Source organism: Rhinoderma darwinii, chromosome 8 (genome assembly GCF_050947455.1).
Source record: "Rhinoderma darwinii isolate aRhiDar2 chromosome 8, aRhiDar2.hap1, whole genome shotgun sequence".
Lineage (NCBI taxonomy): Eukaryota > Metazoa > Chordata > Amphibia > Anura > Rhinodermatidae > Rhinoderma > Rhinoderma darwinii.
In genome coordinates, this window is record NC_134694.1 from 105590120 (window position 1) to 105612401 (window position 22282).

Genomic DNA, 22282 nt, shown 5'->3' on the forward strand with positions numbered 1-22282 from the left:
TCTTTCAGCCAATTCTAGCACTGAAGATCCCTATAGTGGTCGGCATGTGGTACTACGTGCCAGCGCACCCTCTAGTGGTCAGTGTGCGATGCTACCTTCGAATTAGAAGATCTCCCTCTGGTGTCACATGATTCAATTGGACTGCCTTTATAATTCCGGTGCCTGAGTATTAGGCCCCATCCTGACTCCAGACGCTTGTGACTGTTTTTAAACTATTGCCTGTAACCCCCGACCTTGGCTTCATTTTGACTATTCTCTTGAATCTCATTTGGCACTGCATCCTTATACCATCATCTGTCTTTCTCCAGCTCGCCACATTACAGGGGAAATTAGAGGGCCTAACGGAGTCTCCAACGCAGATGTGGACATTTAACTCAGATTGAAAAATTCTAGTTATTTAATGTATATTATTGCGCATAAAACCTTTGATTATATCTCGACATTCCTTTTTATGAGATTTCCTAATCAGGCAACAGAATAATCTGGTTGAAATGTTATGCTAATCTTGTACTTTGTCCTGCACTGAACAAACAGTCATACAAATATATATATATATAAATGTGATACAGGTCATATCAACCCTATTAATTAGTAAGGGAATTAGGAATCCTCTATTTAATTTGCCAAACGATATAAAATCTTAGGGTCAGTTCAGACCGCTGTGAAATCCGAGGAAAAAATCTACGTCATTCCTCTAAAATCTGCAATGTGACTGTTGTTTTGACAACCCCTTTCACATGTATTGTACTGTACTTTGCTCAGGGGCATAGATACAGGGGGTACAGAGGTGGGGCCCAAAGGCTTTTCTTACACATAGGAAGACACTGTTATGCTGCTGGTGGTGCTCAAGATCGCAACACCAGACTATCACTATCACATGGATGAAGGACACATCAATATTGACAGAAAACAAGAGGCACAAGTAACTCATCAGTGGATGAGTGGAAACAAACACTGAAGGCCATAGAAAATGGAGACGATCCATAAATGGAGTGGATGGTTGATGAATAGAATACAAGCAGTTAACAGAAGAATAGACAGTGGAAAATAATCAACAGCACTTACTGACCATATCTGAATACTATCCCACAGCAGGGTAAGGCAACAGCTTGGCAGCAGACCAAATGCACAGGAAAGGTAAGAAAACCAGTGGAACTACTGATCCCAGGATACACATTAAACAACTATACAAAAAACAGATATCTCAGAGGACCAACAGGTCCCACAGTACAAACAAACACATAGACAATAACAAAGTCACCAGCTAGAATCTGGAAAGAGTAGTACATGCCAGAAACAGTATAACCAGCACCTGAATAATCCGGACCTGAAGTATATATAAGGCCAACAAAACTACTCTGCTCTAATTAACCAGTCAAGGCTAAATGATGATCAAATACAAACTCAGACCAAAATAATTGTCTAGCAACGCCCAAACACAGTGATAACAGAGATCATTGATTAACAGCAGTCCTGATTCTAATCGTAAGAGATACCAGTATTATCAGTAACATTCTACCAGTAGAAAGGAAGATTCTACGAGTTTGACATCCTTGCTATACAAAGAGCATAAAACAATGTATATATTACATGAATGAATGAATGAAGGAATCAATGAATAAATAAATTCATTCATTCATGTAAGCTGGATTATTCTACACGCCGAACATAATGTTGTGCCCTGAGCACAAATCAGCAAGGTGAACAAACCTAAAGAGAGGGGCGATATCTCCCAGGCAGGGGCGTAGCTAAAGGCTCATGGGCCCGGGTGCAAGAATTCAGCTTGGGCCCCCCTACCCCTCCCCAACACCACCATCATCATCAGACCCCTGCGCGCTCCTATGCCCAGACACCTTGCCCAACAGCCCCCATAGTATAATGCCCCCACACAGTTAATGCTCCCATAGCTGCCCCCACACAGTATAATGCCCCATAACGTATACTACCCCCCCATAATAGCCCCATACCGTATAATGCTCCCTATATGAGCCCCCCATACAGTATAATGCCCCCCCCCCACAATATCAGCCCCCCCATACAGTATAATGCCCCCATATGTGCATAATTACTTACCTATCCCCGTTCCCACGTCGAGTGGAGGATCCTTCGCCTCCTCCGGTGTGTACTATGAGTGACTCAGCGCAGGCAGGCGCGATTATGTCGCTACATCCCGCCTGCCTGCGTTGAGACGCTCACGGCACAGGGAATGCTGGATCAACGAGATGTCAGCTCCTTGCTCCAGCAGTGATTGGAACCGGGACCTCGGTGAGTGACTCACGAACCCCCAGGGGGACGCGACCCACAGTGTAGGGATGTCACGATACCAAAATTTGGACTTCGATACCGATACTTTGTTTACTTTGCCAACAGTAATAAAAATAAAAAAAAGTTCTTCCATTTTCTGATGTGAGGCACGAGGTGTGAAGATTAATTTTGAATGTGCCTCACATTAATAGTAATTAACCCCATCATGTTTCTCAGTTATAATGGGTTAATATGTAAGGTACATGATGGGGTTAATTACTATTAATGTGAGGCACATGGAGGTTAAATTCATCATCGCACCTTGTGCCTCACAATTAGGCCCCATGCACACGACCGTAAATAACCTCCGTTTTCACTTTCATTGAGCGCGGACACATTTCCGTAGCGCTACGGATGGGTGTCCGTGCCGTAGAAATGTTCCAAAAATTATGGAACATGTCCGTCCTTTGTATGGGAGCACGGCCCGAAAATGCGGGTGGCAGTCGGCGGCCGGCCGTGCCCGCAATAGCGGGCCGTGATTGCGGGCACGGTCGTGTGAATGGGGCCTAACTGATAGAAAGCAATTTTATTTTTTTACAGAGTACACATCATAAATGATGCAAAAAAAATAGTTCTGCAGGTTATTACGGGCGCGCCAATACCGATTATGTGTATGTTTTATGTATTGAGACTTATTTTAATGTTTATTATAAAAAAGGTGTATGTGTATTTTTTTTATTTAACATTGCTTTGTTTTTACTTTATTTTTAAACTTCAATGTACTGGCCTATAGCTATATGCCAGTACATTAGCCTGTGTACTGATAGTACACAGGCAGTTGTTAGGACATACCTCAGTATGCCCTAACAACAGGAAATATGGAAGGACAGCCCTGGGGTCCTTCAATAGACCCTGGGCTGTCTGCCCATATATGGTATGTCCCTTAATCGCGTCACAGGAATTCCCTGTGATGCGATCTAGGGGCATCCCCCCTTCTCATTTTCCTCTGAATGCTGCAGTCAGCTTTGATCGCAGCATTCAGGAGAATAGCGGCGGAGGTGAGCGGTTTCTCTGATCTCCGCCGTTATAGAGCAGGGCTGCGGCTGCCCCGCTCCTGATATAAGTGTGCGCGCGGTCAGCATGAGGAGATGCGGCCGGCGCTGCACTAATGAGCGGCGGTTCAGGCATTGAGGACAGAACATGGGGGTGTTTTGTAGCGCGCCGGCCATGTTCTGTCTTCAGTGCCAACGCTCATTAGTGCAGCGCCGGCCGCATCACATCATCCTGACGGCGCGCGCATGTCAGGACTCAGGAACGGGGCAATGACTGTATTACACAGCCGCAGCCCCGCTCTCAAACACTCATGTGTACTATACTGTATTGTGTTGTATTGTGCAGTTTGCGGTGGAGGATGGGGGCTGTGATTTAACGCCCCCCCCCACTCCACCGCAAACAACACAATACATTACAAGGCATCACAACACATTACATTACATTACAATACATAACGTTACAACACAATACATTACATTACATTGCAGCTTACCTGGAGTCCTCCGCACCGACTCTTCTGCTCTGTCTGGAAGCCGTGTACCATGTGACCTTAACCAGGAAGTGCCGGCTTCATGGCACAGAAGATTTAGTTAGAAAACATGCTGTATGGCAACGGAGGCCCGTGGGCCCCCCATAGCTAAAGTTTCATGGGCACTGGTGCAAAAGTTCAGCTTGGCACACCCTCCTACCCCCACCACGACCGCTGCGAACCCTATAGCTACGCCACTGCTCCCAGGGTCTTATCATCAACCATTTATACAAAAGAGTTGCCATACAAAGGACTGTAATCTTTTTATTATTTTTTTGCATGATAACTAGTTTTATCAGTGACACATGGTAGGTAGGGAACCCTGTTTCAGAATTTGGTTTGGCACCCACAAGAGCTTCAAGTTATGCCTTTGACTTTGCTGCAGATTTTCGGTGCTGAATCTGCACCGAAAATCTGCCATGTGTTAATGTGAATAGTGGATGCATTGGAAAGTGAGGCTGAGCATACCCTCCAGCACTACCAATTTAAGTCAGTATGGCTTTTGGAGCCCATATTCCTTAAAGTTGTAACTGTTTCCGGCAAAGCAAATTTTCTGTTTCGCTCATTTCTAGTTATTGGTGAAGGGCTGTTAACGGTAAAATAACAATATATCAATATAAGTATACAATAGACTGTCAGCAGTCATCAAAATGGAAAATTGTTGTCCTCTTTTTGACAGAATGGAAGCTCCTTCCCTGTCAATAAAACTTGAGCTTCCTTTCTTAGAGAAATAGCTATAGCACATGCTGAGGCAGCAATTACACTTGAGCCCTGCTGCTTGAGGGGAACTAAAGTCTCCTCTGCCACATAAGAATACACCAGTATTATAAATGACACATGATACTTGGGGTTTCCCTCTTAGGCTTCGTTCACATCTGCGTCGGGGTTCCGTTCATGGGTTCCATCAGACCTTTTCGTCAGGGGAACTCATGAAAGGAAACCAAATGGAAGCCATAGCTTTCCGTTTGCATTACCATTGATTTCAATGGTAATGCTTCAATTGTGTAATGGATTTGCCTGACACAGTTTCTTTGTCGACGCCCGTGGTTACTCAGCCTGCATCTGTGCCTAGGTCTGTTAGAGTGACTCGATCTGCTACCACTCAGGCTGGGAGGCTGAGGAGTGGGAGAACCTATCACAGCCTGGCAAGACGGAGCTAGCTCCCGCCCTCTGTCTATTTATACCTTAATTTCCTGCTCCTCCTTTGCCTGTGATTCTGTCTGGTTTCCTGGCTCTGCTGCTCCTGCTAATACTATTGACCTCTGCTTCAAATTGACCCTGGCTTTACTGACTACTCATTATATATATTATTTTCGGTTTAATTTACTGACTACTCTCCTGCTCTGCGTTTGGTACCTCGTACACTCCTGGTTTGACTCGGCTCGTTCACTACTCTTGTTGCTCACGGTGTTGCTGTGGGCAACTGCCCCATTTCCCTTAGCTTCTGTGTACCCTTGTCTGTTGGTCTGTCGTGCACTTATTGAGCAGAGGGACCGTCGCCCAGTTGTACGCCGTCGCCTAGGACGGGCCGTGCAAGTAGGCAGGGACTGAGTGGCGGGTAGATTAGGGCTCACCTGATTGTCTCCCTACCCCGTCATTACAGCACACTGATCCAAAAACGCAACGCACATGGACATGAACTGTAGAAATAATGCAGCGTTTTTTATGCGCACAAATCTAAAACGCTCATGTGAATGTAGCCTTACGATGCAATGGGTTAAATCCACTGCAAATCCTTAGCAAAATCTGCAGGAGAGTTTTTTTTAACTCACTCTAAGGTCCTGTGCACACAGATTCCCTGCTGAAATATGCGTAGAATCCGACAACAATCCGCATCACATGCATGTGAATGGGGTGTCTGTAACCCGGTTAACATGCTGCGGAAAATTTCAGTGCGTATTTATGTCTAATACGAGATTTTGGTTTAATCAAAGGTGGTGGTAGGAGGGTGTGCCAAGCTGAACTTTTGCACCAGTGCCCATGAAACTTTAGCTATGACTCTGAAATGGGGATTATGGCTGCTGTGGATAAGGACTTATTTAATTAGGTCAATCTATTTGCCCATCTGTATTGACCAATGTAGGGACCCAAAGACACTGCTAAATGGAAGTGCGTATACAAATAATCAAAGTAGTAATGGTCCCCAAGGTTCGCTTCCAAAGATCAAATTTTGAGGTACATATAGGATATTTCAATATATATTTTATGAATTTTTTTCTTAAATAAATAACCAAAAAAAACCTCTTTAATACTTTTTAAGCCCACAAACATAACCTGGATAATTCATGATAAGTGATGCTTTCTCTAAGCCTTTATAGCTAGTAAGTGGGCACCGTTCCGTTCAACCCGGGCGCCAATACAAACCTAAAGAAAATGTTGAATAATTATATGGCTTTGACAAGATCATAACATTTTTCTCTACTGTTGCATCTTGAGCAGCAGACCTATCTATTTTCTCTGTGGTAAAGGGCCGCTGTGGGAGACATAGAATCAAGAATACATCGTATAGAGCCCAGGGCTGGATCAAGATCATTGGCGGCCCATAACAAAAATGTGGTAATCATACACACTAGATAATTGCTAGAGATGCCACCGATATCAACAGGATCTGCAGAAGTGTTCAGGGCCTTGAAAAAGTGGGTGTAGCGCAAAACAGCCGTAGGTTCCTTCCACATCTTACAGACCAAAATCTTGATTAATAAAGAAGTTTTATTGCCGCTAACGGTGAGTGCCTCAAATTTTCTACCTTCGATAAATACTATTCAGAGTGCTGTACTTGTCGATGAGCACCCAATGGGCAAAATTCAAAACCGACTTTATATCATATGCCGGAAAGGATCTCCATGCAGGTGTAATATTGTCTGATTTTGGCCAGTGCCAGCCCATTTCCTTCTTCTCCCTTGAACTTAACGTGTAGAGCAGCCCAACTGATCCCGATGTATGGTGTTGGGCAAAACAAGGAATATGGTCTTTTAACATGCCTAATCGTTCGTTCCACCAAAAGTAAGCTGAAGTTTCTTGCAGCTACTTATGCCCCTCTTCCTATGGCAATAAACGTGAACACTTAGTCATTGTACTTCTTTTAATTAGCATGGCAGACAGATGTGGAATCAGAGCTCCAAAGAAAGCGAAAGAATCCCCGACCCATAGTCATACATAAAAGCAGCATAATCCCCTCTTGTTCCACATATAACTTTATATTGTTGAGGATGCACCTAAAAACCTTTCACTCTACGTCTTTCTGCTAGGAGTGTCTGGTAGGAATTGGGGAGATGGAGGCCCTCCTTTGCCTTCCCTAATATCTAATAGGGCCCATTCTTTATAAATAGGACCTTCGAATCTTTTCGTTACTAGATCCCTTAAAAGTTATTCTTGTGACATAATGTATAGCAGATTTGCTTGAATAAAGGTATCTGGAATCTGGTAATTAGGTGATCAATATAATCTATTTATATATGTAAATTTTTAAAGAAAAGATTGTGCTGGTAAAAAGGGTCACTAACGAGAAACAAACGAGAGCTTGTAAGGTCTCGGGACATTGCTAAATCCAGTCATTTTAGGATTGATGTCCTCATCAGTTAAATGCATCCTGGTGGTTAGCTTAAAGTTCTGCAAGATGGTTGTGAAGAAGAGGAACAGCTCCATTTTAGCCAATCCTTCACCAGCACAGATCCTCTTCCCTGGAAGTTTAGTGGTAAAAGAATATATATAATTAATCAAAATAGTGCAAAAAAAAAATGACAATAATTTTTTTTTTTTTACAACCGATTTTCACACCATTTACATATTGAGGCTGTGATATAACCATTTATATCTAGATACTGCCAATATACATTAGACCTATACACAGGTCTGCAAGTCGATGATAAATATCAGTGGTCTTTAATCTATGGCTCTTAAACCCATTGCAAAAGCCCCAGAATTTCAATTTTTACAAGATTAATTACTCTAAAAATAAATTTATCTCTACATTGCTATTGCTACTGCGTTATTAGTTCAAAAAGTTCTATTACATAGAAATTTTATTTACTAGTTTTAATGCCCATGCACATGGTTCTTTCAAGGCTTTGTAACCATGTTTTTAATTGTTCCAATGTATCTAAAATAAATACAATTAATTAAGCAAGTTTGCAAACATTCTTTACTAAAAATCTCCTATCTTTTTGTGTCTAGAACTTTTATACAGACCTATGTGTCTCCATGGTAACAGACTACAAACAAATCCTGTGTTGTCTGATCCTACAGTCTTTCTCTATTTCACAAGAAGAAGCATGCTGATAAATAGAAATAAGACTGCAGGATCAGACTACACAAGATTTGTTTGTAGTCAGTTACCATGGAGACACATACGTAGTTCTGCACACAAGCTGTAGACACAACATGTTTGGAGATTTTTATTTAAGACTTTATGCAAAATTGCTTTATCTTTTATTTTAGATTCATTGGGACCTTATAAAAATAGTTTCAAAGGTGGAGATATTCTTTATAAAACTATGAAGCAAAAAATATCACATTTCAATTGGTTGCACCCAGTCATTTTGGATTATAATGTAATTGCCGTTTTTATGATTGGTGTCAGATATATAATCACTTGCTACATAATTATATGTCTTCTATAATAAGAAAGGTAATACCTGTGGAGAATGGAATAAAAGCTTCATCTTTTTTGAAGCCACCATTCTCATCCAGGAAATGGCCAGGGTTAAACTTATTTGGAGTCTTAAAATATTCAGGATCTCGGAGCGCACAGTACAGAAGGGGGTATATGTCAGTACCCTATATAAGAAAAATAGAACAGTGTAAATTTACAATGAGTGCCTACAGAAGTGACCTCCAACCTGTGGCTCTCTAGCTGTTGAACAATTACAATGCATGCATGTTGGGAGTTGTAGTTTTGCAACAACTGAGAACCAGCGGGTTGAAGATAACTTGCCTACAGGTTCACAGTAGAACAACTGCCACATAGCACTAACCGCAAATATATTTCAATAAGTGCGTAATAGCAGAATATAGTATTTCACAAATTAATGACTATACAGTACAATAAATCAGTTCAATTATGTCATGTAGCAATGGGTAAATGTTTTTACAGTATATTGGTGATATACTGAAGTAATATACTGTAGTAACTTACAGTAGTAATAGTGAGTGTTGTACTCAATAAAACAGTATGCAATAAGTTCAACCCCTAGTGGTGGCCGGGCATGCGCGCTACCGCTCCATTCCTACGGGGGCTCCCAGGAACGGCAAGGTATGCCTGTACTTGTGATTGGTGGGGGTCCCATCGGTCGGACCCCCACCGATCAGATATATATTACCTATCCTGTGAATAGGTGATAAATTCTGATCATGGGAAAACTTCTTTTAACTCCATTTCTATGCAGGAAATATGGAGCTCTGTATCAGAAAGTAACGGAACTTTGATCACTATAAAACATATATTAAGAAATTAATACACACATAATTTAGGACCTATTTAAAAAATAATAATGTTCAAGTGTTACCTTTATTATAAGTTAAAAAAATAAAATAAAAATAAAATCCTTAAAAATTGTAGTAAGACTTACTATGACTTTCTACAGGCTCTTGTAACGGTCTTGCAAATAACATGGGTCACTTTCCTTTTGGTTCCCTCCATCTTTAGCGAGGGAACACGGAGCAGGAAAGCTTATATGGTCAGGACCTAGCTTGCCTTCTCTCCATTGTAGACATAGCAGTGGACAGACGAAAGGTGGCCATATAGATTAAATCAAAGTCAACCAAACCAGCACATTTTGTCAAGAGTCATAGACAATTTGATGTATATGAATGCCTTCTGACATTCCACCAACGGCAAATGGATTTCAACATGCCAGATCCTTTGTTCCCACAAGAAATAAGCCACTGCTAGAGGGGTATTATTTCCCTCTTCCCACCAAAACAAATGAACATGGATGTTTGTTGGAGAGTCCGGATAAATAGCTGGTGGCCGAACAAGCTCGTCTGGCCAATGGCTATCTTATGTGAATGGCCAGATTGTTCTCTTCTACCAACTTTCCTGTTTTACATGCACTGGGGAGGGCACAAGATGTAGATTTATTTCCTCAGACAGTTGTAGAACCTTTTTCAAACCCTTTGGGTTGAGATTCAGTACGAAGCAGGATAATGGAAGCTGAGAATTTTTTTTCTTTTAATTTTGTAGCTTTAGCATCCCTGAAATATATTTCTGCACTAATAAGCATTCGAAATATGTAAAGTATGACCTTGAATTTGTTACCTTTGGAATTGTATATCCATGTAATGTGATGTCTTTTACTGAGGAATGTGGCAGATTCATAGGTAGAACATCACTAAACCTCTGGATTTCATGAATTACGGCATCTGTATATGGCATCTTGCTGCGGTCTTCAATACTTGGGCTCCGATTGTCCCCAATAACTCGATTAATCTCCTGATAAAGTTTTGCTGAAGAACGGAAAAACCAAAAGGCCATTATTTCATAATAGACATTTTGTATAATTTGTCAAGGTTGTGGTCTTTACCTATGAACTTCAGTGACCTCAGCTATTCTACTTGTATTTTCCTTTGAGACACCTGCTACAATGTAAATCCATACAGTGACTGGAGCATGACTATAAGGCCATATATTCATATATTATTCCTTCAATCTTATTATACCTTTCAATCTTACAATGTAAATCCATACCATGTCTGGAGAATGACTATGAGGCCATATATTCTACCTTCTATCTCAGGATGTCTAAGGAGGATGAGAAGACCATGTCTTATAGTGCTACTGATTGTCTCTGTTCCAGCAAAGAAAAGTTGAAGTACCGACAGCAGCAAGTTCCTTGTGTTGAATTCAGATTTGGGGTTCTGTTTCTCCTGAAAATAAAACATAACATTGGCAATTACACACGAAAACCCATCAAATTCATAAAAATCCTTGTTTCATTGAGTACTTCCAGGGCCCTAAAAGAAGCCGACAGAGTAAACCCAGTGAATGTTGGATGTTTAATGTAAATAGAACCCAAATAATTTACTTCCGCTTAATATTTTACCTGGTTCATTTTAATGAGAAAACAGTCAATGAAATCCCGAGGGTTGGAGGGGTTGAGTGTTTCTTGATTCATCTTCACTCTTTCAGTGATAAACACCAACAATTCTTGTAAGAGTTTGTTAATTTTCTGGTGGGGACCAGGTATGTGGTTCATTATCTCTGGAATCATGTCATGGAGCTAGGAGATTAATGAAATGAGTAGTGAGTAAATAAGCAACATACTGTAATGTTTATGTTTCTGATCGTACAGTACGACTTTTTTATTAGACTTGTTAACCTATTGTATGTACACAGTTATATGTTCAATGTCTACTTTATGATGGTCAATGGTAAGTTCAGCTCATGATACTTAGCAGTGCAGTTAGACTTGTAGTGGGTAGTGGCAATCTGGTAGTTAGAGAAGACTTAAAGGGGTTGTCCAGTTTAGAAAACCCATTTTCATATAGCCTATTAGGGAATTCTGAGCAAATAGAGGGGGGTCCTTGGTTTAGGATCCTCATCTTTTGTATAGAGGTTACAAAGAGCCTCTCTCACTCTGGAGGAACTGTCCTTCAATACACAGACAACCTATTGATTGGAATGGGCAGAGTTTAATGCCTTTTTTCTCCTGTGGTGGTGCTGCAGAGAAATCAAACACCTACTGACAGGTTTCCCCACAGATAACAGCTGATCGCTGGAGGTCCCTTGATCAGCCCATTCTAACAAATAGGAATTGTCCATCCCAACCCCTTAACTTGGCAAGTGTGAAGTCTGCTATTCTCTAAGGGTGTCTGGTAACTACTGGCAATGTAGTATCTAGCAGGGTTTCTCTGGGCGTTATCAGGTCTATAAATTAATATTGTCAAATTCAGAATATCCAGATTCAAGAACTCTGCCACCACAAAAAAACATTTGGACTCTGTAGACTGGATTATTGCTAACCTGGTTGGAACCATGTAGGAGCACCTTCAGGTTAGCCTTGACAAGTGCAGTGTAAATGGAAATTTTAATTGATAAAGTACTCCAATAAAACTTATGTAGATATTGTTGGTCCACCATTGAGAAGTTCTTGACTGTGTACCCTGGTAGAAACCAATGACTGACAAAGAGAGGAGCTGATGTTCTGATTCAGGGTGATGTTTGGTCCTAGTCGTTTAATGTGACTCAAAGGGATAAACACAGAAACGCCTGTCTGATTGTTTAACTCACATTGTCCAGTTCAGTCATTTTGAAATGGTAACTGAGCTTGCACTTTGGACCCACATGGAGATATAGGATTTATAGTATATGGTCGAGAGTTGGAACAATAATGCAAAATAAAAGTATTTAGTCTTCAGTCTGTATCCTACTTTTCCCAACACCCCCCATCCCCAATATAAAGTTAAGTTGTTTTGTTTGGAGATATTATAAGTCCAAAATAAGTTTTATGTTTTTGGAAAAAACTTTTTAGCTAATCAAGGAAAAGGTGTCACTAGACCAACTTAATAAGTCAGTCAAAATAACAGTGGATGGGTCAAATAAATGCCTAAATAAATAGAAACAGATTGTCCTCCTTCAAAAAACTTATCAGAGGCCTTATGAAGACGAATAAAGTACAAGCAGGTCATTTACCTGTCCCCAGGTGGAACTCATTATCTGGAATACTTCATTGAATATATTGAGAATCTTCAGAAACTGTAAATTATTATAATCAAACCGATCCCCAAACACAACAGAGCAGATGACATTGGAGACAGCCTGGACCACGATATTGGTAGGGTTAAATGTTGATTCTGTAATAAAAGAACAAGTCAAAAATTAAAGTAAAACTGACAATATGTATTATACCTAGTGCGGGCAGGAAAATCATTGTGTCATGCCCCGCCCTTTGTCCTGTACTAGGCATAACACAGTGTGCTAATTTTGCCCAGAGTATTCCTTCAACATTAGATATGGTTAATATTAGAATCATGTATCTCAGATATAGATGCTGTAGATTTGTATTAATATCTATTTAGCAGGTTTTGAAGGTTTGCTACATGGGGCCTAGCATGAAGTTCTCTTAAAGGGACCATGGCTCATACAGTCAAGAGCTCCTTCCCTGGCCGGTGTGGTGTCCACAACATGTTTGCTTTCAGAATATGGCAGGAAATCAGAACAAAGAAAGAACATGCAAACTCTTTGTAGATCTGGTTATATTCCAACATCTGAGCACAGATAACGCCATGACATTTTTATATGGCGCAAATTAACTTTCCCTCTTTTACAATATATCAAATGTAACCTTTGAATTGCTTCTGTTTAACCCCGTATGGACCGGCCTGTTTTGGGCCTTCTGGACAATACCAAATGTAAAGACTTTTTTTAAATGTTTTAGTATTTTGCACAATAAAAGTGTGTTTTACGGTAAAAAAAAACCAATCATTTTTGTGTTGCTGCATTCTGAGTCATAACTTTTTTTTTTTTTCTGTTGATGTAGCTGTATGTACGTATATGTTGTCATTTTTCTTGGCACCATTTTGATATAAATATATATATATATATATATATATACACATTTTATATATATATATATATATATATATATATATATATATATATATTTATAGGTAGATATAGGCAGCACTCTGCAACAGATTCCATCACGATAATGGGTGCAAGCAGGTAATCCAGATCTGTGGATTATAAAACATAAACGAAAGAAATCCCACAGCACTCCGATGCTTGAAAAAGGTCCTATAGCAGGACGGAAACGTTGCAGCTGTTAACTGAATAAATCACATGCTTTTTGGAACCATCGGACTGCTGTGGGATATATATATATATATAGATGGACATTTCTTTAAAAAAAAAATTTGGGTGGGGGACATCAAATCCACTATTTTTTAAAAAAAAATTTTAACGCCATGCGACTTGCTGTATAACTGGTATGTTATATTTATTTTATGGGTTGATACGATTACGACAATAACATATATGTATTTTTTATTTACTTTTTTGAAACAATAAAATATGGTTTGATGAATGAGGCCTTTACCTAATAGGCAGATACTTTTGGTAGATCTAAGACCTATTGACGCCAATAACTGATTGCGAACACATCGCCGGGCACCACTGGGCTGAGAGAGGGATCCTCCTTCCTCTATCAAGCTCCTTAGATTCTGCTGTCGCTATTGATTGCTGCATCTAAGTGGTTAAATGGCATCCTCCTTTTTCCCCTCCAGCTTCAGTTTCCATGCTATGCAACTCCCCTCACTCGTATCCCCTACCACCCGCCTCCATAGTACGCCCTCGTGACCAGTAACCCCCCGACACGCCAGCCCCTTTCTACCACATGGCCCAAGATGCACCAACACACCATCCCCTTTTTGCCCGTGTGACCAGTGATGCGCTGACACAGACTGGAAGGGAAGGCAGCGGGCTGAGACATGAAGCTGTGACAATGAATCACAGCTTTCCGAAAAATTACTACACTTCCAAGATCACGTGACCGCTACTCCATTCAGAGAATACATTTGGCTACAGGACAGCTATTAATAAGTGCATTACTTTAGTATTCTTAGAGCAATGATCCTGAATTTTGACTCTCGGAATAACCGCTTTAAACGGTCAAACAGCGCCTGTGCCCATACGATGACCGGGATGTACTATTACGTCTTATTATGTCCATTGGCGGGAAGGGGTTAAAATGTTACTGGCAAGACAAACCCGGTAGGGTGTGCCTATAAGAGGTGTGTAAATAAGGGTGTTCTATTGACTCTGTATTCTGTGCTTACTTTGAACACAAGACAGACATGTCCTTATACCGTACCAAGCGATTCAGTCAGAGAACAACTCCGCGCCCCAGTCCATTTTGGATGAACATCCCTTTACCCCATTTAACTGTATTCATAAAGACGGCCTCAGACTTTATCTTTATGTATCTGGGGACACTTGGCTGCATTGCACATTCGAAAGCTCTTAAGACTTGAGTATTGACTTAAAGAGTTTCACTGCGAGTATTATTTGCATTGTGATAACATATTTGTACAAAGATAACATGTCCCAAAAAAATCTTTCGTAACTGAACAAAGAACTTAACCACACAGATTTCCTTTTATGTTATGTACAATTAATTGTATTAACATTGTTATTCATGTGAGCCCGGAACTGGGTTGCAAGTTAGGTGTGGGGCAGCCATGACATGGCTTGGGCAGGCAGGGGTCACCTGGTAAAATTTGGGTAATGATCTCGTAGGGGTGGATTTAGGATTGTTAGATAGGCTGTTGGAGCGTTGGAGGATGAGCTTAAGAGGCGGTTATATAGGGGACAGGAGAGGTAGCCATTTTGGGGCTAGAAAGATCAGTCCTGCCCGTTTTTAAGAAGCACTTTAATGTCTTAGCGACATATGACGTAACTATATGACATAGCCGTCAAGGGGGAGTATAGAGCAGTCTCCCAGCTGAGACAGCTCCATACTCAGTGGGTGTCTGCTGTATGTTATAGCCGACACCTCACTGCAATGGCCAGGATTGTAGAAAACGCACATCCAGGCCGTTAAACCAGTTCGATGCCGTGGTCAATAGCGACCGCGGCATCTAATCTAATAAAAAAAGGGGGTCCCCTCCGTCATCCCATCAGCCTCCCACACCACGATCACGGGATGTCGATGGTTGTTACGGCAGTCCTAATGAAGGCCCCCAGGTCTGCCATCTTTCGGCTCCTATTAACCCCGTAATATGAGCTAGTTAAAAGTACCATACACTGCAATGCATAAGTATTGCAGTGTATAGTACCAGCGAGCAAACAATCAATTTTTCAAGTCCCCTATGGGGACTAAAAAAACGAAACTTAAAAAAGTTAAGTACAGTAACGTTTTTTTTACTATACAAAAAATACAAAATATTAAAAGTAAAAAAAAACCTTTTTCCATTTTCCCCTAAAATAATGTAAAAGAAATTAAAATGAACATAGTTGGTTTTGCAACTTCTGTAAAAACCTGAACTATTCTAATATATGTTATTTAATGTTGAACGCCATAAAAAAAACAACAAAAAATCATAAAAACAAAAACACCAGAATTGCTGATATTTGGTCACCTTAGCTCCTCAAAAAGGTGCATACATAGAGTACAGCGGAGCCGGTCACGGGATGAAGAGTCGTATCATCATCAAAAAAGACTGTGCAACTAGACTTCCGGTCCCCCGGCAGCGCTATAAAAATCTATGAAATTCTCAGAATCAGCACGACAGAGACCCGGAATGTATATTAGCGAGTGCATCACATACTGCAGTGACTACATTGCTAATCATTTTGGCATACCAGCGAATCCTGATGGATCTCATTGATTTTAATGAAGACCAACTGGGGTTCCTGAATTTCATATGGCAAAAATAGTGCTTCAGACTGCGCTATTTTTGACTCCCAAAAATACCGGGGTGACAGAGACCTCAACAGACTCCATTAATGCCATAATGAACAGAGCAAAATAATGATATTAATAACAACGTTCATATAGAATATACAGAATTATAAAGCCTTACGTTTGCGTGATTTCAGTTCCTCAATTAAAAACTGAGACTCCTCCTGGATTCTTTCCTCGATGCTCCTCTTCCCCATGCCAAAATTTCTCAGGGTGATCAGAGTAAAACGACGCAGCTGTTTCCAACGCTCTCCATTGCTCAGGATCATGCCTGTGGGTTAAGGATAAATAACCATCATTTTTACTATTTATTTTATATTTAGTATGCAACCTGCTTAATGCTGGACTCACACACAGAGATCACTTGCATTTTCTAGTAGCCTTTTGTCACTGTGTTTTGCGGTTTGTTCCTTTTTTGCCCAAAAACACTGCGGCTAGATGTGTGAAGGAGGTCTATGGAGAACAAGGTTGTTTTTTTTAACTCCCATAATTTCGTACAAGTGTGGTCAACTATTTAGTGCCCTTCCGATTGAAGTGCAGGGTTCAGGGGACCCCCACTTCCCAATACATGGAGGCAGAGGGGTAACTTAGAGCTGCTGGGCCCCAATGCAACAAAATGTAACCGGACCCCTATCACACATAATTTATAATACTGGTCTCCTCATATTGGGCAGAGACTTTCAGGATCATAGTGTGATCACTACTTCTGCATCCCTCTATAATTATGCCTCTGGGGCCCCCACCTATGAATGGGCCTGTGGATCCTACCATAAATGTCTATATTACTCACCTCTCCTTGCTCCTGCACCGGGACCCCGCTTGTGGACTACTATAGCCGTCCGCATCAGGTTGCGAGGCACCCTGCCATGTGTAGCTGATCTGGCCATGACCCTCCTGTTTCCCGCTGTGTAAGTATCGGATTGCCACAGCAACTTGCACTCCACTCTGACGTCCCTTAGGCAGCCTATTTTAAGGAGAGCTTGCCCAAATCTTCTTACCTGAAGATCAAGGTAAATATCTGCCTGGCTAATTTTTCCTATGTTATTGACTCTGTTCCTGACTCCAGATCCAGACCTTGACCTTGCTCCTGGATTACGCTCCTGTCTTATCCTTTGGATTTGTTGCCTGATTCCTGTGATTCTGCTCCTGGTATTAACTACTGACCGGTTTCCAGACGACCTTTTGTCACATCGTCTGGCTAGCTGCATCCTGATTTCTGTTTTGCTGATGACCCTAGGCTAGGATCCTGTCTTTGCTCCTAGTTCTTCGCTATAGCATACCTGCCGCCAATCGGTGACTATTCTGTTAACCACGACTGGGGAATATGACTGGGAAAGTTCATACCGTCCTGCAGGGTTTAAGGCCTTATTTACACATTTATTTCCATTTAAACAGCGGCCGTCTCACGGACCTGTGTTATTCAATGTGGCCGTTCACACAGCCGTTTCAACGGCCCGTTTGAAGGCTCCGTGGGAAAATCAGACATGTCCGTTCTTTTCACCCATCACGCATCCCTCCATAGACTCTCAACTATGGGAGATGCGTGACATCGCGTCCTGCAGCGATGAGCACGGATGCACCTCGGAAGTGAAAAACAGCAGTTTTCCACGTCCGATATGCGCAGCGTTTGTGTAAATAAGGCCTAAGGGTGAGGAACAAGAAGATTCCCCAGTCTAACCAGCCCCAAACCGATTGCGACTCAGTGGATTTACTTCTCTGGTGAGAAGTGTAACAGCTTATTCTTATCAATTTTATAAATACTTATAGTTGGTAGATCTTCTACTACTGTGACCCCCAAGACAACTGTGCTTGTTCTGTGCTCTGGTGGTCCATCTTTGTCATAGGGACACAATTTCCTTCTAAAACGTCTGAAAAAACATTGCACAGAGCTGCATACTTCAGACCTATGAATTCTAGCGCTGTAAACACAGATAAGCTATTAAAAGACATTCAGATTTCTCACGTATAATAAAGCTCCTTCAAGTTACTTTAAGGCAGAATTTGCCCTAATTACACAAACTAACTAGAAATTAAAAGTTAAGAAGAATCAGCAAGTCACCATGAGCCTGGAAGAATCTGTCCACCGTTGGCATCTGACCCCGGTTACTGAAGTGATCTCCCTGGTCAATGAGGGCGTCTTTGACCATTTGGTATCCAGCGAGGATTACTACTGGCCGTGATCCGAAGTAGAGAGTATATATAGAGCCATACTTATCTCTGAGCTGCAATTGGATGGAAAACATGTTACTCTTCTCACATCTTCTTATCTTTAATACATTTTAACTTCCACTGAACTTATAATATTGAATATGTTTCAAATTATCTTTCACTTAAAATACTTTATTTGAAGTACCCCTTATATCTACACCCCAGGCAATGCTTCTAGGGGAGAATAGTTCTTTAATATATCATGTAATAATTTATTTTTGTGGTTTCACATGTAGAGATGATCAAATTTCCTGAAATTCGTTTAGAGTCTGATTCTATCAAACCGGACATCAGAGTCGGCTATGACATTCTGCGGTCTTTTATGACTGTATCCAACCCCTTTCAAGTCCTTTAACGCCAAAACAGCATTAATAATGTCAAAATGACAGCAACATATATGGCTATGGTTAAATTGAGGGTTAGCGAGTAGTAACAAACAGCTTGTTTAAAAACACACTGCACTGTCAGATTTTTTTAAATGTTTTTTTTTTTTAATTCAAAAACGGTCCAAAAATAGATGCCTCCCAGTGGTTATACAGCGGAAGAAGCAATGGCTTTTTAAACAAGTGGTCCAAAAATGATCCCTTTATGGTATGCCTGTTGGTGTTTAAAAAAAAATTGTCACTTGACGTCTGTATCAAATGGCAGTGACACGCTATCAGCACCAGGATTAATATAATTGAAAAAGATTTGTGAATAATGTGATGCAGATTGGTGATTGACCAATTAATGTAAGAAATTTATAGCTGCAGCAGCACACACTCACAGCAATGGCTGCCTGTGCCTGCATAACTAACACACTGACACTGACTGACTCCTACAATATGTCTCTCTAAAATCTATCTCTCTATCAAATTATTGTAAATCTAACTATGTATTCTCTTCTGTTCACTATGAAACACACTCACTGAGACTAATCTTCAATCTATCTGTATTCTGTGTTTTACTAAAGGCCCTATTACACCTGCCAATTTTGGCCGGTGCAACGAGCGCCGATCAACGAGACAGCTCGTTGATTGGTGCTCGTTTGTTCCTGTGACAAGGAGCTATTTATGGGGACGAGCGGTCGTTACTCAGATCGCTCGTCCCCATACATTATTATCATGTCGGCTGCGCATCTCCCTGTTTACTCAGCGAGATGTGCTGCCGACAATGGAAATATTTCAGTTTTTTTACATGATACGATTAGCAGATGAACGAATGTTTGCTCTTTGAACACTTGTCTGCCTGATAATTGCCCAGTGTAAAATCCCCGTAAATCTCACTCTCTGTCTGACCTCCTCTCTTTCCTACCTGTATCCCCACAAAGCAGCAACATTTCCTGTTTGGGCTGTTTATAGTGGCTATGACTCATATGACTGTCATCAGTAACTCATACCTATACCTCTCATGATTGGCTGTGCTAGGGAGGGCTGCGTTCAACACATGACCCGCCAGGTAGCTGCCCAAGGTCATGTGATCCTTCTTCTCAGTCTTCTTATCTTTTTCTGATCTGTAAAATGGCAGCCACCATTTTGAGTGATTCGTGCGGGACGAATCCCAAAAGTTTCGGATTTGCAAAAATCTGAAACTTTCGCGAAATTTGTAACAAATTTGATTTTTGTTGAATCGATTCGCTTATCTCTATTGACATGGAATTCATTAAAAAAAACAAAAAAAAACACAATATAATGCGCACGGAGGAATTTGCATGAGGCCAAAATGTTGCACTCAGGTCCAGATATTTCACTACTTTTTGGTGCTGATCTTTTTGTTTATTGGAGCAATAAGGAAAATTGAATGATTGCTAAAGTGCAGATATCTATCACCTCGTACTTGCGTTTTCTCCATGACACATAAACCATCACATAATGCCAAATATGTTTATCATATCAATCAAATCATTCTAAGGCCCTGTTCACACAGAGTTTTTTGCAGGCGGAAAAATCTGCTTAAAAATTCCTTCAGGACTGCGTTTTTCGGCCATGGTCATTTTGCACCGCGGGAAAAAAACGCCGCAAAAAACACTTTTCCTGCCTCCCATTGAGGTCAATGGGAGGTTAGAGATGGAAACACCCATAGAAAGGGCATGTCACTTCTTATTCCCACGAGCAATTTTTTTTCCGCTCGCGGGAAAAAAACGCCTCCGCCTCCTATGGAAATCAATGGGACGCAATTTCAACCGTTTTTTGCTACGGCAAAAAAACTCTGTGTGAACAGGGCCTAAAGGGATCTGTGCAAAAACATAACCTACATTTTGCAGGTTATAACTATGAAAATAAGCTCCTAATATCACTCACACTTAGGGCTCAGGCACACAGATATATTACGGCTCAATTTGGTATGGAACCATAATAGGGCTGCCCCTATATCTCCAAATCCATATGACTGAAAGAAATCGTATAAGGAAACATTGCTTCTAGGGGGCGAATATTGCTCTACATAAGGCACCCATAAGGAGCTTGTACGGCAGGATACGGAGGCTGTATATGCGATTGTATACTTTTTTTTTTTTTGATGGATTACATTTTTAGAAGGGGAAGTGAAGTCTTTTGTTCCCTTTTTTAGACAGACCCAAATGTATACTGGGCAAGTGTATACCCATACATTTAGATCCATCAGCTGTCGACTTCCATATAAAAAAGTATGCTTTAACGCTGTGCTCCCCAACCAGGGGTATGTGCCCCGTCAGCTGTAGATGCAATTGAGCGCTAGTAATACCAGGGAGGTGATAGCACTACTAAAACTTGGTACTAGGGACAAACCACATGACTGGTACTGTAGTTATCAGCCATCAGGTTAAAGCCATATCATTCGATCATATCTGTAATAGACTTATGGTCTTATTGGTAGGTTACAGTACACATCTGATGTAGGACAAAAGACTTAGATCTTATAAAGTGAAGTACAGACCTGGTTTAAAGACTTTACCAGCTCTCCGTGCTTTATATGCAACAAGCTTCCAATAATCGGGAGTGGCGTTGGTCCCGGTGGTAAATTCCGCCGTCTGTACATTTTATCCCAGGTTGAGTAGATAAACATGCAGGATACCAGAAGGGCAAGGATCAGAGCTGTTAACACTGTGATATCCATGTTGTAGTTCGGTGGCACTAACGATAGTCTAATCACCAATGTTTCACTGTATTTATAACAGACGATTCTGGTGTTGCGCCAAACACTGTACATTGTACTGTATCATGGTTCAGTCTGCAACACATTCGTCTTGTTGGGATTCGCCAGAGATGTTCTTAAAAATCAGAGAACAGTCAACAAAACTTCATGAAAAAAATCAACATTGCCCAACACTTGAGCATTTACCTACTATATCAATAAGTTTTTTTCTAGTATTTAAGAATAAAGTAACACTCATACTATTTGGCAATGGATCTTGAGGCCAACATTTGGTTGGGTGCCTAGTAAATGTTAAGTCTATTTACCCTGTATTTTCACTGATATCACAATGTCTTAAAGGGAAATACCAGTCAGGTATAAACATTCTATGCCCATTTGGATTGATTTTTGTTGTCCACAGGGCTGCAGTATTATAAGGGGAGGCTATTATTTTTAGTTTGCCAGGTCAATGGCTGAATGGGACTGAAAAGTAACAACCACTTTCCTGAAACAGAAATGTGCAAAGTACAATTGTCACTTCCCACTCATCTTGGCAGCTCAAACAAAATACATAAATCTTTTTGGGGCTAATGGTGAGCACAAGAGAAAGTTCTTTCAAGGTAAAAAATAATCTCTAATCTGCGATCTATCCTAAGGTATGACGGGAATGATGTCAGGGCCGGACTGGCCGACCAGAGTACCAGAGAATCCTCTGGTGCCCCAACTGTCCAGCAGAAGACAACCCCTTTTGGAGCAGACT

General features: G+C 40.9%; 1 protein-coding gene across 1 annotated transcript; it reads right to left on the reverse strand.

The window, feature by feature from the left end:
* Positions 1 to 6894: 6894 nt before the first annotated feature.
* Positions 6895 to 21542, reverse strand: LOC142659733 (cytochrome P450 2G1-like). The gene is made up of 9 exons (XM_075836159.1): positions 21325 to 21542; positions 18284 to 18446; positions 16346 to 16495; positions 12456 to 12616; positions 10867 to 11043; positions 10549 to 10690; positions 10083 to 10270; positions 8461 to 8602; positions 6895 to 7506 (listed from the first exon to the last, which is right to left on the reverse strand). The coding sequence occupies exons 1-9, from the start codon at positions 21502 to 21504 to the stop codon at positions 7325 to 7327; spliced, it is 1485 nt and encodes a 494-aa protein (XP_075692274.1). The 5' UTR covers positions 21505 to 21542; the 3' UTR covers positions 6895 to 7324.
* Between the last annotated feature and the right edge of the window lie 740 nt (positions 21543 to 22282).